Source organism: Neodiprion pinetum, chromosome 4 (genome assembly GCF_021155775.2).
Source record: "Neodiprion pinetum isolate iyNeoPine1 chromosome 4, iyNeoPine1.2, whole genome shotgun sequence".
Lineage (NCBI taxonomy): Eukaryota > Metazoa > Arthropoda > Insecta > Hymenoptera > Diprionidae > Neodiprion > Neodiprion pinetum.
The window spans coordinates 10,520,293-10,537,722 of NC_060235.2; the positions used below are offsets into that span (position 1 = coordinate 10,520,293).

The 17,430-nt window shown below is 37.9% G+C and overlaps 2 protein-coding genes across 8 annotated transcripts in view; one reads left to right on the forward strand and one right to left on the reverse strand.

Annotated features, from left to right (window-relative positions):
• TTLL5 (Tubulin tyrosine ligase-like 5) overlaps window positions 1–17,430 on the forward strand; it is a 289,302-nt gene that overhangs the window by 64,346 nt on the left and 207,526 nt on the right. The window lies entirely within an intron of this gene.
• LOC138190828 (uncharacterized) lies at window positions 1,274–6,986 on the reverse strand. Its single transcript, XM_069135346.1, has 3 exons — window positions 6,753–6,986; window positions 4,948–5,204; window positions 1,274–2,408 (listed from the first exon to the last, which is right to left on the reverse strand). The coding sequence occupies exons 1-3, from the start codon at window positions 6,757–6,759 to the stop codon at window positions 2,181–2,183; spliced, it is 492 nt and encodes a 163-aa protein (XP_068991447.1). The 5' UTR covers window positions 6,760–6,986; the 3' UTR covers window positions 1,274–2,180.

The window sequence follows — 17,430 nt, forward strand, 5'->3', positions numbered from 1 at the left end:
TTTCAAGCGATTAACGTTTTTTTTACAGTACAAACGTCTGGTCAAGCTGAATTTTTTGAAGTTTGTTTCAGATTTTCTGGGACGGTGCGCTGTTTTGACATTATTCAAAAAATCGAAAACCCATTTTTCAACCTATTTTCATATACTCGACTGATTTTATGTTTAATTCGAAGTTTTAGTTGATGAATTCGACGGTATTTATAATTTCTGTTATTACTCACCAGCAGCGCCTTCCTAGGATTACATTAAATTCTTATTAATTGAAAATATGTATTTGATACATGTGCTAGACGTCCCTAGCTTTTCGACCGAGCCGCATGGAAGGAGATGATCGTTGCTGAATTCAAAGATGAGACTTGTAGTATCTTGTATTAATTGTATGCGTGTTTATTCATTTATTAACTATACTGGGACAATCTCTTGAAACTCTACATACAATGCGCATGCGCGAGTTTTATCGGCTGCTCGGACAGGCTGGCCACTCCCGAGTTTCAGCTGTCAAACTCTGTTTCTGGCGGCTATGTAGTTCATACGAATTTTCGAGGTTAGAATCTCAAACAGTCGAGGTAGTGACTCGGAAAGTTGATGCTAATGCTCTTTGAAAATTGGCTTTATTCGACCGAAATGAGAAATCTATTTAAATGTTGGGTGCTTGGAAGAAACGCAGCAGGTAGGTGGAAACACTTTATTTGATCACCTTTATTATTTCGTACATTAGAAATAACAATGAAATTTTTTTCTATCAACAGATGATACGGCCAAAATAATTACATCTTTAATATTTACTGTTATCTGCCTATTCAATTTATCACACGTACAAAGATTATCGCCACTTTCAAGCAACTAAGCAACTTTCTCACTCTCTTGTGATTTCAAGCGGTAATATTGAATTTTATCACTTTCGAAAATGTGACATTAAACCGAGCGTTCAAGAAATTTAAATAACTCACTATCTGTAACAGAACTGTGAATCTATTTTTTTCTCGAAAATAGTTCAACAAAATTTACAAATAATCGATAGTCGATGTATGTTTTCCGATCAATAAATTATTGCTACTACTATTAAAAATTTTCCCATGATTATCAGACTTCATTTCGCAAATTTTCAATGCTGTTCGATTAAGTAAATGAAGGGAACGTAATACTCAAATTGAAAATTCAAGTAATATTAGATTTATTAAAATGATTTCTGTATTTCATGTTAGTACGATTCGAAACAAAGAAAATCTAATCGGAAGCGTAGATCTCAAAAACGTAGATCACATCCTGCGACACAAGTTAAAAATCAACTTTCTCAAAATGCACCTTAACGTCACAATTAGCTTCAAGGACAATCATGTTTTAGAGTAATGGCAGAAAATTATTACGAGGATATTGACTTATCGGATTGAAGATTGTGTCCCTTGTTCCATGAAAATAAATGAATATCTAATTTTTAACGAAGTTCATGAAGATTTTTTTCCAAATAATGTAATCCGATACAATATCTTGTTCATAGTCCTCCGAACATCACCTTGTAACAAGGATATTTGGAAGGAGTCCCTTTGTTGCAGGAACCATTATAAAATTCTTGGTTTTCAATTCGTGCTACTGAATAACTTCTGCGTTTCAGGTTCCATTTCCAATCTCAAAATGAGATTTTTTTGGTCCAGACAATGCTAACTTGAAATGCAGAAATAATTGCGGTAAATGGAGGTTCACAAGCTTTCACTTTTAGCGTAGGACCCTATAAAGAATGTAAAATTGAATTTGGTTTTAAGTTATCGTGCAACTAGCTAACCAGATGATACCGTCAACTAAGATTAAATTTAAAGACATTTTCAACTGATGTTATTTAACAATTCTAGATATAGATTGATTCAGTTTGCCTAGCAAAATTCAACCCTACAATCTAATTGAGGATTTGAAAAATTATACATCTGAATTTAATGCCAAAGAGAGTAAAAGTAAGCTTCAAAATAAGATACCGAATTAAATGGCATAAAGTTTGAAAAACAATGCTGGTCAATAATAATGCTTGAATTACAATGGTGCACAGAATGATTCCTCTTTAGAATAAATTGGCGGCAACGGTTAAGTAACAAACTTATCGCTATTGGCTCGATCAAAGTAAAATGATGGGATATTCAGCCATTATCATCTGTAGTATATCCCGCTCATCAATTTTGCCACAACTGATGTTAAGAAGGTGGCGATGGCCTGATGAAATTCACTCTGGCACCTGATGTCTGACAGTTCTGCAGCCACGCAGCAACATCAGTACGCTCTAATTCTTCAGAAGCAAGAAGTTTTTCAACACCGCATGACTGGCACCTCCACTCTGGCTTCAGCCAGCCTAGTTCAAGGGACCTGCTCCCACAACTCACCAGCTCCCTGGGTCCTGCATCCTTTGGAATTCTCGCCATGACCTCTCCATGGGTTTCCATGTAACAGAAGGTTTTGTAGTAGTTTGCTTGAATTGTGGTAGAGGTTGCAGCGAAGATGTCGAATAAAGCCAATTTTCAAAGAGCATTAGCATCAACTTTCCGAGTCACTACCTCGACTGTTTGAGATTCTAACCTCAAAAATTCGTATGAACTACATCGCCGCCAGAAACAGAGTTTGATAGCTGAAACTCGGAGTGGCCAGCCTGTCCGAGCGGCCGATAAAACTCGCGCATGCGCATTGTATGTATAGTTTCAAGAGATTGTCCCGGTATATTTCGTGACGTCAGAAGCGGGGAAATCGCCTGCACAAATCCCGATAAAACGGGGGTACGAATCTGACTGGGAAAATACTCAAAACACAGCTTGAATAAAATTGTACGTCTGTATCTCAGTCACTACTATCGCAGATCATTGATAACGTCTAATAAAAATAATGATGAACTCAATAAAATCACGTCGCGTCAAACATGGTCGATCAGGCTAGCGACTTGTTGAATATTCACCGCTTATACGATATCAGAATTTCTTTCGCTTTTGCCAGAGAGATACCGACTAGTCCGGTCAAATTAGGTTGAAAAACAAGATCAAAGGTACAAGAATTACCATCCAGCTGAATCTGAGTAAACTTGTTCAAAACACAATTAAAAACGACTCTTCAAAATTCCCCATTGTTACGACCAATGTAAAAAAATTGACTCAAGGTCAAAGGTCAAAAAAATGGGTTTTTCGTGATTTTCTCCAAAACGGTAAATTTTATCGTAAAATTACCTCAGACAAAAGTTGTAGATCGTAAAATTATCTATAAAAAAGGTATCAATAATTTTTTTCCTAAAAGATACCGCTTCTGAGATAAAACGATTTAAAAAGTTGTAAGCGTCATTGTATGCATAAGCGCGCCACGTATGTACCTCTGTAGCTGTAATATAAGTGAGAATATGTTTTTATGGGTGGTTCTAACTTATTTTTAAAATATAAAATATACATAAGTATCACTATGAGAATATCAGGTAACAAGTAACCCAGTCCCTTAATTCATACGCTAGTGGAACCTTGAACAAACATCTGTCCCTCTGTTTAATAGTGTGCGTGGCTAGGGTCGTATACCTGCTTCATGTTCGAATGCACCATAGATGAAATTCCGTTAGTCTTGAGCCCCGTCTGTAGTGAAAACACGTGTTTATTTTAACCTATTTCGGGCTGTTTTAATTTTTAATATAAAAATGTCAGAGTATTGTTTTATTTGTACTAAACTTTTAAGTGAAGATGAAACTGTTACTGTTGAACGTGGTATGAAGACATTGATAAATGCAAGTATCGAACGAGGTGCAAAATAAACATAATTTTTTAAAACAAAAATCTGATTCACTCATACGTGATCTAGTACGAGGAGGGCTTACTGTAGATGTACTGGCTTCATGTTTGTCACATTTTCTTTTTTTAGCTGATACAATAGACGACTTTCGAGTGTAATTTTTACGACAGCTTTCGTGTATTGTCACAGATTTCTGATTTTCAAGATAGCCTGAAAATTCATCACCTCGTTCGATACTTGCATTTATCAATGTCTTCATACCACGTTCAACAGTAACAGTTTCATCTTCACTTAAAAGTTTAGTACAAATAAAACAATACTCTGACATTTTTATATTCAAAAATTAAAACAGCCCGAAATAGGTTGAAATAAACACGTGTTTTCACTACAGAGCGGCGCTCAAGACTAACGGAATTTCATCTATGGTGCATTCGAACATGAAGCAGGTATACGACCCTAGCCACGCACACTATTAAACAGAGGGACAGATGTTTGTTCAAGGTTACACTAGCGTATGAATTAAGGGACTGGGTTACTTGTTACCTGATATTCTCATAGTGATACTTATGTATATTTTATATTTTAAAAATAAGTTAGAACCACCCGTAAAAACATATTCTCACTTATATTACAGCTACAGAGGTATATACGTGGCGCGCTTATGCATACAATGACGCTTACAACTTTTTAAATCGTTTTATCTCAGAAGCGGTATCTTTTAGGAAAAAAATTATTGATACCTTTTTTATAGATAATTTTACGATCTACAACTTTTGTCTGAGGTAATTTTACGATAAAACTTACCGTTTTGGAGAAAATCGCGAAAAACCTATTTTTTTGACCTTTGACCTTGAGTCAATTTTTTTACATTGGTCGTAACAATGGGGAATTTTGAAGAGTCGTTTTTAATTGTGTTTTGAACAAGTTTACTCAGATTCAGCTAGATGGTAATTATTGTATCTTGCAATGTGTAGATTGACCGGACTACGACGTACAAAAACACACACGTAGTCCGGGAAAACCTATAGCACCAGTCAATTTTCCGTAAATATGGCACGATTTGTGCAGGCGATTTTCAGGTCACAAGAGCCCGTTCTGATGCATGAGAAGTCTGTAATTTAGTTCAACGTTGAACCTCCAGAAGCGCTGTAGTCGACGTTATTATTATTAGACACGCGTAATTGTGTACGAAAACACAAGATTACTTACCGGCGTTAGGGACTGTTGAGGCTCCTGCCGCCATCCATACCACTGGGGCTGCGCGTAGCCCCAGTGGTATCCCGGACGTGGGGGATTCGGGTTGGCCCCCAACGCCACCCCCGGCTGCTGTAGCTGGACCGAAGGCCTCAGCCGCACACTCACACCTCCGGGACATTGAGGTTGCGCCTCAACGCCCGGAGGTGGTGGCTGGTTCGGATCCACCCGAATCCCCGCTGGATTCAAAATGCCTTCTTGATTGTTGTTTACTAAAAAATAAAGTTCGCAAAATTAGTCCTATGCCAAATCAACGGTTTATCAAAATCAACGCGAGCGACCTTCCCTACATCCGCTTTGCTAGTGCGGCAGTTGCCAGGTGTTTAGGTATACATATAGTACTTGGAAATACAGAAAAATATATCGCTCACGAATAATAAAATTCATTCAAAATCTTGGTCCCGAATTCCCAGCCTATATACCGCATCGCGATGGCCACTAAGCTAAAAATAATCGATGCATCGGTTAATCAAGTCGAAAAAAATTATGGAATACGACTCGATTGAATCGGTAATAATTTATCGATTAATCAATCATTTGATATTTTATTGAAATTGTGCATTCGAATCCCTAATTTAGTGCGGTTTATAAATATTCTCGAGCTGCTGAAGCTGAATAGAGGGTGGCTCAAAAAAACAAAAAAAAAAAAAACAGAAAAATTAACGCCCCAATTCAAAACCTGAATAAACTAAGATCGCGTTTCGCTATCCGCAAGATCTTTTTGAAGCGAAGCTTTCCAAATCAAAGCTCTTACGCACGTTTGTAATGGGAACTAACTCACCGAAAAGTGAAACGTCAGAAAGGGAAGTTGCAACGCGTATTGTTGCTGTGAGAAAAGCGAACCAGAGTACTAGAGAAGGTAACTGCGAAAGTTTCAGTGTAATCGGGTTATAAATATTATAACTATGAATGATTTTATAAAAAAAACGCTCGGTGCGCGAGCGGCTTGTACAGCGTTCGTGCGCTGCGGTAACGGAATATTACGCGTTATTCGCAAATTTTGTTAACACTGCGATGGTACATTGCAAAGTTTATGGTCATTTAATTATTTACAATGTTTATGTGTATCGTTGATCGTACTCACGTACCATTCGTCTCGCCGTTAATTATTTTCAGACATGTGTGTAAATCAACATTTGTCATATGTTAATAAATATTTAACAACAGAGAGCGTAGAATAGGTATGCGAAAAAAATGATTAACGAGTACAAAATTTTTGATTTCGATAATTTCGCGTGGATTTCGATGTAAAAAATGTTGAATTTCACAATGAAAACAGTGGGACGTATTTTTATAATAAAAAACATAGTTAACAATTCCCTGAGTTTCCGAAAAAAAATCCATGACATTTCCATGTCTATTCCAGAATTTCCGAATTTCCAGGCTTTTACAGGTTTTCCAGAATTCCCTGACCAGTAGCCACCCTGTTATTTAGAGCTCAAATGATATACATACATCACATAAAAAAAAAACCTAAAAAGATGTAGGATCAACATTTTTCACGTATTATGTGAGGATTAACATAATTTTGATTATTACGGAATTTAGCTTTTTGCGAGTGGTATTGGGCCGGAGCTGTCATGCATAAACATAGGCCCATCTCCCACCGCCCGTTACTCGCGGGCCCAGACCTACTACCTTAAAATGTTTTGTACGCTATTGATGTTTTTCGATAACACCAATAATGCGAAAGAATGCGTTTTCTGCGTGCAAAAAAGTATTTACGCGCCAAATATTATGATTGGTAACAAATTACTTACGGTTCATCGTTGCCGGTGGTTCGTGAACGACTGACTCTCTTCGGAGTCTTTTGGCGTCGACGCTTGCGCTTCACACACGCCACTGTCCCCACTATCCGCGCGGCCGTCACTTCTGCGTTTCCTCGCGTACCGTCCACATCCACTTTTTGCGGCGAACAAAGCAAACGCGAGTGTTTTGGTAATTTGCCGTGTCACAAGTTCTAATCACGTGCAAATTTTCACGCGGCCAGTGTGTATACATATATTTGTTACAAACAACAATAATCTTGTGAGTGCAACAATGGATAAGTCACGTCGCACGGCTGAACCGAAAAAAATGTTAAATTTGACGCACCGACGAACGAATCGTTCGTTGCAATGGTAAGTGTTTTATACTGCAAATTTCTGTTATGCAGTTATAGATATCATTTACAAGAATCCTGCCAAATCTGCACTTGCTATGCAGGGTGATTCGTAATTCACAGCAAATACTTGACAGGGCGAATGCTTGTCAAAATTGGAGTCGAAAGTTCCTAAGAAATTTTTCGGGAAAACGCTTTTTTTCATTCAAAGAAATGGAAACTTAATTTTTTCGGATTTCTTTTTCGATCAACCTTTTAATTTCTTGGGTCATCGTCAGAATTGATATCGAAAGTTATCCCTCGCGGAAAAAAGCCTCAACTTGGTGTAAATTCGTACCCCCGACTTAGATAATGCTGAATTCCCATAAGCAAAAAATTGTGGGTACGAATTTACACCCAAGTTGAGGCTTTTGTCCGTGAGGGATTTCCAAGAAATATTCGAGAAATTATTCATGGAGAAATAATTTGTACTACAATTTGTGAAAAAGTTAACCAGCGAATTTTGTTCTCAATTCTGATAATGATGTTTCTGCAGTTATAAAAATTAAAACTGAACTGATAATATTCAATTGAATTTCAATTATTGTTTATGAAGAACGTCGTTTTTTCGAATAATTAATCAGGAACTTTCGACTTTGATTTTGACAAGGAAACCCTACAATATATTCGTCCAGAATCCGGAATCAACTTGTAGTCCCGTTATGTTGTTTATTTCCGGACGTAAGCAGCGAAATTATTATTGTAATTATCTTTATGACGACTGATGATATTTTGACACAGGATTAGTTAGATAAAGTAAAATTTGTGAATATCTTTAGCATTTCGGTATCAACAGTGCAAGTACGTTTCACTCCGAACGACGTATCATACAAGAGAATAACATATAGTTATACCACTTTGTATCAGGCAACGTTTACGGAGTAGACTTTGTATAATTTCCCACTGGTAAGTCGTTTTACTTTTCAAATACATAAACAATATGTAGCATAAAAAAATGGGTGCGTGTACTTATGTACGCGCGTGAGAAGTTATACTTCTTTGGCATCATTAAAAAACAATAAAACAAATAACGGATGTCTTACATTATATTTAAATAATCTATTAAATTTTTGTCACGAACTTTTTATTAAATGTTCTATTAAATTTATTTCTTTATTTTGTAAATATTAGAAAACCAATAATAAATATTCAACATTGATAATTTAATAATATTTAGTATTAATTATATTAAATAATGATATTTTAATTTATATCAATAAATAATACATACGGATAACTAACCTCAATTATATTGGAGCACTTGAAAAAGTATTTTAGCACAATTTTTTCACTAATACATATTCACAAATAGTAAATAATATTAATCCAAATATTCAATTTAAATCACTACTGAATATATTTTATTGCCACATATATAATTCGCACTTGTATGAAAATAAAACACGTGTTGTGACTGTAAAAACTAAAACCATGTGGATAAATATTATAAATAAATATGAAAACAGTGATCAGAGGCGACAAGCGTACCAACATTAGCTTTTTTTCGAGACTTAATGAATTCGGTTGAGTGGGCAACTTCATCCTGTTAATTTTGTGTTACAGTGATGCGCGCGCATCTTGAAATTTCACTCTCGAATTCGGTTGAGTGGGCAACTTCATCCTGTTAATTTTGTGTTACAGTGATGCGCGCGCATCTTGAAATTTCACTCTCATCAGTTTTTCATAACGCGCCTAAAGAAGTATAACTTCAAAAAAAATATTTTGCTTTCACAAAAATGACCTCTTGTATATCAGAAACTATAAAAAGTATCAGTATGGTGTATTTGGGATAAAGACGCGTAATGAAATTTTAAATCGAACGTAAATCTTCAAATTGATTTTTGAGCAAGTCTTAAAAATATCGTACTGGAAAATACTTATTCGACGAAATTTCTTTTCGTCCCGTTTATGTTGCGGGGCCCTCAATTTCTGGGGATTATTGCATCAACTTACATATGTTTAATGCTAATTTGGCAAGGCTTGATGTATGCTATTGGAAAGAAACAGTAAATGAATAAATGCCACCGGATTCCCAGTGGTCGAAGATCATATGATTAGTAACTGTAATCTCAATTCGCAAAAGCTGTACAAAAATAGTATAGCGTATCCCATGCGGTTCTTTCACCGAGCGACGCGAGCTGAACTCTCTCTCTCTCACTCTCTTTCTCTCTCTCCCTCTCTCCCTGTCTCTCTCTTGTTCACGCATATCGCGCTGGGGGGGGGGGTAACACACGATTCGATTATTGACAATATCACTATTTTGTTAAACTGTTAATGTCACCGGCCTAAATTTGTTAAAGTATTGGGAACAGTATACATGTCGGCAACTGTCGGAATCTCGAAGAATTCACAAGTTTGATTTAATGACTGCCACAGTGACACGGCTAATACACCTCTTTATTCGTTCTTTGAAGAATTCCCAAATTAAATGAAACGCACTTCTTTACTCGTTCTTTAGTCCATTAATTCTACCAACATGTAACTAAGCTAAACAAAATTAATGACGAAACCAAAACAAGTTGTCATAGCGTTAGACAACTGATGATCAAGTTGTAACACAGTTAGATAAGTATGGTGACGCGACATACAATAATTAAAATGATCCAACATGTTGTTTACAACAATTTGCTTATTATTGTCATTATTATAACAAACGCCGGTAGTTGATAAGATAAGAAAACTTGTTTTGGCTTTCATTTTCCTGTTTTCCTGTATCTCTGATTATACCGGGCAATGAGCTATTTTCGGCAAATTTAGTTTCTGAAGATAATTAAAAGTGAAGCCTGCGAGGTATTTGCTAATGAATTTGTCCATCTTCTCTTTGTGTAGGCGGCGCCGCGCGGCGTTCAGTCGTCCAACAGCCGAAGAAACCGCCAACTCTCCGGCTACGATAGCTGCTGCTACGCAAGTCGAGACCCCGCCTGCACAGGCAGGTAAACCACTCGAGGTCGTATTGAACCTCGACGAACCGAAGACGTCTGGAGGTACTCGCCGATGCATGTCGACTACCGAACTGTTACGCATCTTGCAATCAGAAGATGATACCGACGCAGAAGAACTTGCGGACCACGATAACGTTCACAACAATGATTGCGACATAGAGAGAGCCGCTGCAGTATCTGACTTTGAATGGCCTGAAGAAGATGGCCTGTCCGATTACGAGTTGGTTGTATCTGACGCTGAACCCGACTCGTACCGTTTAGAAGAAGCGCACATCGATGGCCGCCGTGTTGTAAACTTGGAGCATCTTTTCACTGATTTAATCCGGAAATTCGGGAATCACGCACCGGCCTTAAATTGTCCGATCCGTTCCCTGGTAATCGTGGATTCGCATCAGCAAGGCTTGAAGACACAAGTATTTTTTCAATGCCAAATGTGCCTTTACAAAGACAGCGTCTGGACTGAACCGGAAAATCTTCAATCCATGGACATACATCATAGCGCGGTGTCCGGATGCATAACGAGCGGAATAGGGTATTCACAATTGGAACAACTCCTTGCAGCGGTTGATGACCCAAACATCTCGCAACGGACCTATCTGAGGTACGAGAACGATATAACGGTCCAGTTCATGAATGCCGCCCACGATGGAATGCGAGCTGCTGGAGAACTTGAGAAGGAATTAGTTCTCAAACGAGGTGACGTCGTTGATGGCATCTCTCATATTCCCGTCGTAGCGGATGGTAGCTGGATGAAACGATCCTACCGAACCGGGAAGTACGACTCTCTGTCTGGAGTTGGAGCGATCGTCGGGTATCATACGCAGAAGGTCCTCTTCATCGGGGTGCGTAACAAATTTTGTGCCACGTGTGAGAGGGCGGCCCATACTGGGAAGCAACCTACGGAGCACACGTGCTACAAAAATTGGGATCGAAACCGCAGTTCGACCAGCATGGAGAGTGACGCTATCGTTGACGGATTCACATCCAGCATTGATACGCATGGGCTTATCTACTCCACTTTGATCGCCGATGGAAACAGCAGCGTCTACAGGATCTTGACAAGCAACCCGTACCCGAATATGATTGTCAAGAAGGTCGAATGCATTAATCATTTGTTGCACGCTGAAAAATAAAGGTCGCATAGGGAAATTGCGCCAAGTTGTAGAAGGTAGCGTACTCAGGCTGCGAACTGCCGTATCGAAGGCTGCAAAATTCAGATCGACGGAAGACGGTCCCACAAGCCTAAAGGCCCGGAAGCTTTCTGGAGATATTTTGAATATCGCGAGCCACGTGTTTGGTGAGGATAAGAAGTGCGCTGAACTGGGGTACTTTTGCGATGGATCGTTGAAAAAAGACGAAGAAAACCACGTTCCAGCTCTAAACGCTTTCGGACTCTACGACAAGATACAGGAAGCCCTTTCTAGTCTGAGTTGCTACTCTGACAGCATAATATTAGGCGTAAACAGCAATAGCGTGAAGAGGTACAATTCCATCATTTGCAAATACATCGGTGGTAAACGAATAAATTACGGGGCCAGAGGTTCGTATACCGGAAGATGTGCCGCGGCTGTCATACAGTTCAATACGAATAAATCTTTGAGCGTATTGAGTGAAGCTGTCAATGAGGAACCAACAGCGACGTTGAGGCACATGGAAGAGCGGCACATTCGGAGGAATGAGAATAAAGCAGCAAGCAAAGACAGGTGTGCCGAGAAACGAAAAGCTGAAAAGAAAAACGACTCGAGCGCAACATCGCGAAAACTTGAACGTCCGAACACAACCGAAGACTACGGACCTAATTGTCAACGTCCCGACTTACCGGCGGAAGAAAATGCAATAAAAACGCAGTATCACAACGATTAGCTGGTCGAATGGCAAACGGACCGCGATGAAATTGAACGGACAACAAGGCAGCAAGGACAAAGCGAGTGTTGGCTGTCAATACGGAAAAAGATATTGACAGCATCGAATTTTGGACGCGTGTGTCGCATGCGAAGTGATACATCGTGTAAAAACACCGTCAAATCGCTGCTGTTTCCGACACCGTTGCGGCTTCCTGATATTGAATATGGCCGGCAATACGAAGAACAGGCGCGAAAACGGCCACCGAGCAGAACATCAACATCACGGAGTGTGGGTTGTTCATCGATGAGGAGCTACCGTACATCGGCGCGCCGCCAGACGGTGTAATCGACGACAGTGGGATTGTGGAAATCAAGTGCCCGTTTTCCATATAGAACTTCGCCCCGGAAGAAGCGATCGCACAAAAAAAAGGAAATGTGCATCGTATTTTTGACAGCCGAGGCGAGAACATGAACGAGAGTCACGAGTACTTCTACCAAGTGCAAGGTCAGCTGCACGTCACCCGTAGAAAGTACTGCATGTTTGCTGTTTGGACACCACGAGGTATGAAAAGTATAGTCGTTGAAAGAAACACCGACTTCTGGTCAAAAAAAATGCAACCCTTCTTGACGAGATTCTATAAATGCTGTATGGTGCCTGAGATCATTGACAGCCGCCTGCTAAACAATATGGAGATCAGAGAACCACAGTACATTTTAGACGCTCGTCAGGAAAAAGAAAACAGGGTTGCAAGTAAGGCAAAGGACCAAGCCAAATAAATAATATTACAGTTTTGTTTCCTCGTACCACGTTTCTGAAGAATGTACAAATCACAGTTACTCACAGTTGTCTGTAATTTCAATCGAGAGATAGGGTTATATCGTTCTAGCGGGCAGTCGTGTGACAGATAAAAATTCTTCATGACGAATCTCCTGTGACGCAATTTGTGTTGTACATTTATCGTGGTGCAGGTAATCGTTAGAATACCACATTCCATACTAATATAATTTTGAGCTTTTCATGCAATCAAGCTTTCGAATATATCTGTATCATATGTATTTATTTGTGAGGTATTTAAAATATTTTAGCCGCCTATGTTGCTGAATTTGTAGTACTGTGCATGATTTTCGTTTGTGAAATATTGGAGATGATCATAATATTATTTAAATTCGAACTATTTTATGTTATTCAAGTACGTAGCCATTACACATTCCTGTGAGCATGCCGCGACGCGTTACAAGAATTCCAGGAAATGATTACATGAATCATGGCATAAAGACATTAGAATCTCTAAACATCTTGATGGGAAATATGTTTATCGAGCTTGTCATACGATTGTCAGCTAGAACGGCACCCGCTCTCGATTGAAATTACGACCTACGGAGATTCAGATCGATTACTGGCGCATTAGCGGTTTGCTGGTAATCTCTTATGAATGTACAAATGATTTGTTATACATTTTTCAAAATATTGAGTTACCAAATTGTATACGAGTTTCAAATTAATTTTTTTCTGTTCTCTTCATATATAATTATTTTGATTTTTCGTTAGGAGTGTGCAGAACATAAGAATTGCTGAATGCTTCGTTGCGAATACCACAATTTTATCGGAGCCTAGATTCGAATGCTCGGAGAGTTCAATTATTATAATCGTACGGTAATTTTTTTTCCCGATAATTGGAGAAATTTACACGTGTTGACATATACCCTAAGTACGATGTAAATATGCGAGAAATTTCAAATCTTGAGGAAAATAAATATTACGACTGTTATTATTTCATCATATAAACCATAAAAAGTCAGTTGGGACGAAATTTAGGTTCTTGAGTCAGAAATATCATCCTGAAAAAAAATGCCCGCGCATTTTCCAAAACAATGAAAGCTTTTTCGAAGTGATATATGAGCATAAAAAGTCAAAACCTATTTCTACGATTTTTTTTCCGGAAGCGCCGAGTCATTCAATTTTGTTGCAAAATGAGCGCGCAGTAAACTTGAAGAATCAATATCTCATCTCCGGTTCTATTTGACGTAGAAAAATGATTCACAGCACATTCGCGAGCAGAGAGGATAAGCCTTCGTAAAAACTTTGGTTTATCCGGAAACATTGAACATTGTAATTGTTATTAACGAACGAATTGTTTAATGGTACCATTTTTGACGAGGCTTCTACCATTTTATACATTCTGTAAAAAATCTTTCCGATTACAAATAATTCGTCGGGTTTGACGAGGAATTTCCCATGCATATTCATTCCGAATGACCTACATTAGATATCTGCTATCGGTAGTAAAATATTGAACACGGTGAAATTTAGAGTGATTCGTAAAAAATGAATATCTTACTTTCAATAGAATTATCTCAGCTTTTCGGATTATTCAAGATGATCAAAATTTTTAAGCACACTCTTCCATTTCATCAGATTCGACCATTCACTTTTAACATTTTTGGGTATAGTGAGATGGCGCCGACACATGGTTGTAAGAGAACAGAAAAGGACCCATGTATTTGTATGAGTCCTTATATGATAGGGAGGGGAGGGCACGAATTGTGTGCCAAAGTATATTTTTATCGACAAGTACTAATCATGTTATGGATTCTGCGTTGAAAAGGCGAAACAACCAAATGAACACGCTTATATTTTACAGGATAATCCATCGTAACCGTTGGACGGTCGCAATGTCACATGCAGATCGACATGCCGCGAGGATATCTTCATGGAGTGGTGAACTATGTTCAAATTATATTACTTCGCAAAGGATGTTAGAAACTCCCATCAACTTCATAGTTACCTCGAATCTCGGATACTATTTCCTTGCATGTAATATTTCAGAGGGTATAAAAATAATCCTCAACGTCGATGTCAACAATTGTTTCATATATCCATAGTAACATGAATAAAGTGTTCCAATATTATATATAATCATTTTTTGAAACCCTTTTCACTAGTAAAATAGCTTCGAACATGAAATTATTTCATTATTGTCAGTGGAGTTGTGTGTAACAAGCGATGTACAATTTCAGAATGATTCCGATATGTCGAGGAATAGTCATGCAAGGTCGTAGCGATGCTTCATAAAACGAGACCACAACGATTCGTACCCGTTTTGTTTCAATTGTATTTTTCGAACATATTTCCAAATATCTACAAATGGTGAATGGTGATATTTAGGAAATCATTTTGAAAATACTTCGTGCTGTGTAAAACTAATATTGCGCGATATGTTTTATTGTATATGGGACATTCTTTTACAACCGAACACCTTTATGACGGACACATTTTTGATTTAGCTGAAATTTTTTTTGACGGGTTCTATATCGAAAAAATAGGGGTACGTATTCGAGGATTTTTTATTTCACATATTTCGTAAAATAGAGGGGATCGAAAATTTGATAATTTCGTGTTTTTTGGCTTGGAAGACTCACTTTCAAAAATTCATAACGCCGGTTCTATTTGAGCTGAAAAGTTCGTTTTTTTCATCTCAAAGCTAATAAATTGAATTTTATTACAAGAATTCTTTCATTAACGATTATTCCGAAATTTATACTGTTATAAACAATTAATATATTTCAATCGATTTTTAACAATTGCCCCAACCTCGTAGCGAGTTCTTAGCACAACCATCGTATTCTACGTCAAATTTTTTATCCATAACGTAGTTTTGATTGATGGAGAAATTATTATTTTGTAGATAAATTCGAAAAATTGGTGATTTCGAAAAATTAACGACGGAGCCAGGAATCGAACCTGGCGTCTAGAGATGCTTAGCCGGAGCCTTACTCCACTAGACCACCTAGCCGCCCTGACTCTTGTCGTTAATTTCTCTCATCACCGTTCGAATTTTTGTTTTCATGTGCCTCGATATGTTTGTGTCTATATGAATTCTTCTCTCAAGCACTGTATATGTAAGAATATATGAATGTATGTGGATAATGTTTACATTTTCGATTCTTTGCTTCCGATAGGAAGTCGAAATAAGATGGACGGAAAGAATTGAAAATGTAAACATTATCTACGTACATTCATATGAGGTATTCCACACCATTTCACCTGATCGGTGAAGGTCACCGACGCCGATCTCGGTGTCAATTATTTTCTCAATTCGTCTATCGAAAAAAAAGAACACGTGTTCGGTCGTTTTTCGATTAGGCCATCTGTGTCGATTTTATGAATTTTCCGATTTTTCAACTTTTTCGAAACAGACTTTTTTCAACTGGCTCTATCTTCAAGAGATTTCATTGTTTTCAAAAAATGATACAAGTATGTGTGTCAATAAGTCCGAGCTTTCTGAAAAAAATTTTTGAAAATTTTTCCAACCACTCAATTCTAAAATTTTTTCGAAAAAAAAAATCAAAATTTATTGAATTGCGACACCTTCGATTTTCCTGAAACTTTTTACTCGCATTCGACCAGTTACAATCAAGTTTTCCTCCAAAGGAAATTATGGACTTCCGATTCGTTCGGGAGTTACACCATCATAAGTATCGAAAGATCAAAAAAATTAACGGAAATCAATCTTAGTGTTTTTTAATGATTCTTGAATCCCTCAAGAATCCCTTGAAGAACACACACGCACACGCACACGCTTTATTATTTTTTTTTTTTCATAAATAAAGAAATATATAAATTTTTTATTTTCTTACAAAAAATCTCGCATCGCAGTCCCTTTTCTTGCATCGGGAAATTGCTTCCAGTGTTCAGACACAAGTTGGAGGATGTATTGTTTCTGAGTCTCGTTGTTGGTCAGAATATTATTATATTTGTCACTTAGTCGTACTGCTCGCTCTGCTGGATCATTCACGACTTTCAATTGTATCACTATTGCCAAACCTTGTCGAAATGTTTCCTCTTTTCTCCACTCTGAAGGGTCGACGTTGAGGAATTGCGTAACAATCCCAAATCTTTCGAAAAACATGAGACAGTGAGGACTGATGTAATGGTCAATGTCTTTGTTCAAGCGATTTACCACTTCCTTGTATGTCCCATATCTTTCTGCAAATTTCGTTCAAGTAGAGTTGCCGCACCTTTCATAGTTCCTAAATTTGAAGCTTTTGCATCACAACACAATGCCTTAATGGAATCAGAAACACCCCAATCTTCTAGAACTTCATATATTGCTGTTGTTTGAGCTTCTCCTGTGCCACTTTCCAATTCTGGGATCCCCAAGAGTTTTTCTGTGTCTCCGTTCGTTATCACAATAGGCAGTCTATCAAGAACTTGACGTTTCAATAAATAGAGCAGTAACTTCCCATCCCAATGAAGAACAGCTGCCTTGAGCTTGATTTCTTGAAACACTTTTTTTAAATTCCTCACCTTTGGTTCACGTAATCGTTCTCTGTACCGACTTATCGATGTTTTGTTCATAATTAACGTTGATACATCGTAATCGAGACGATGAGCGACCGTGACAATCAAGTGTACGGCTTGTCTGTCTGATATTTTGCATCGATCCAATACTGCGACGAGCTTTTCATTAAAAATATTTATCGTTCCTCTCGATTTTTTGGAGCCAGTGGT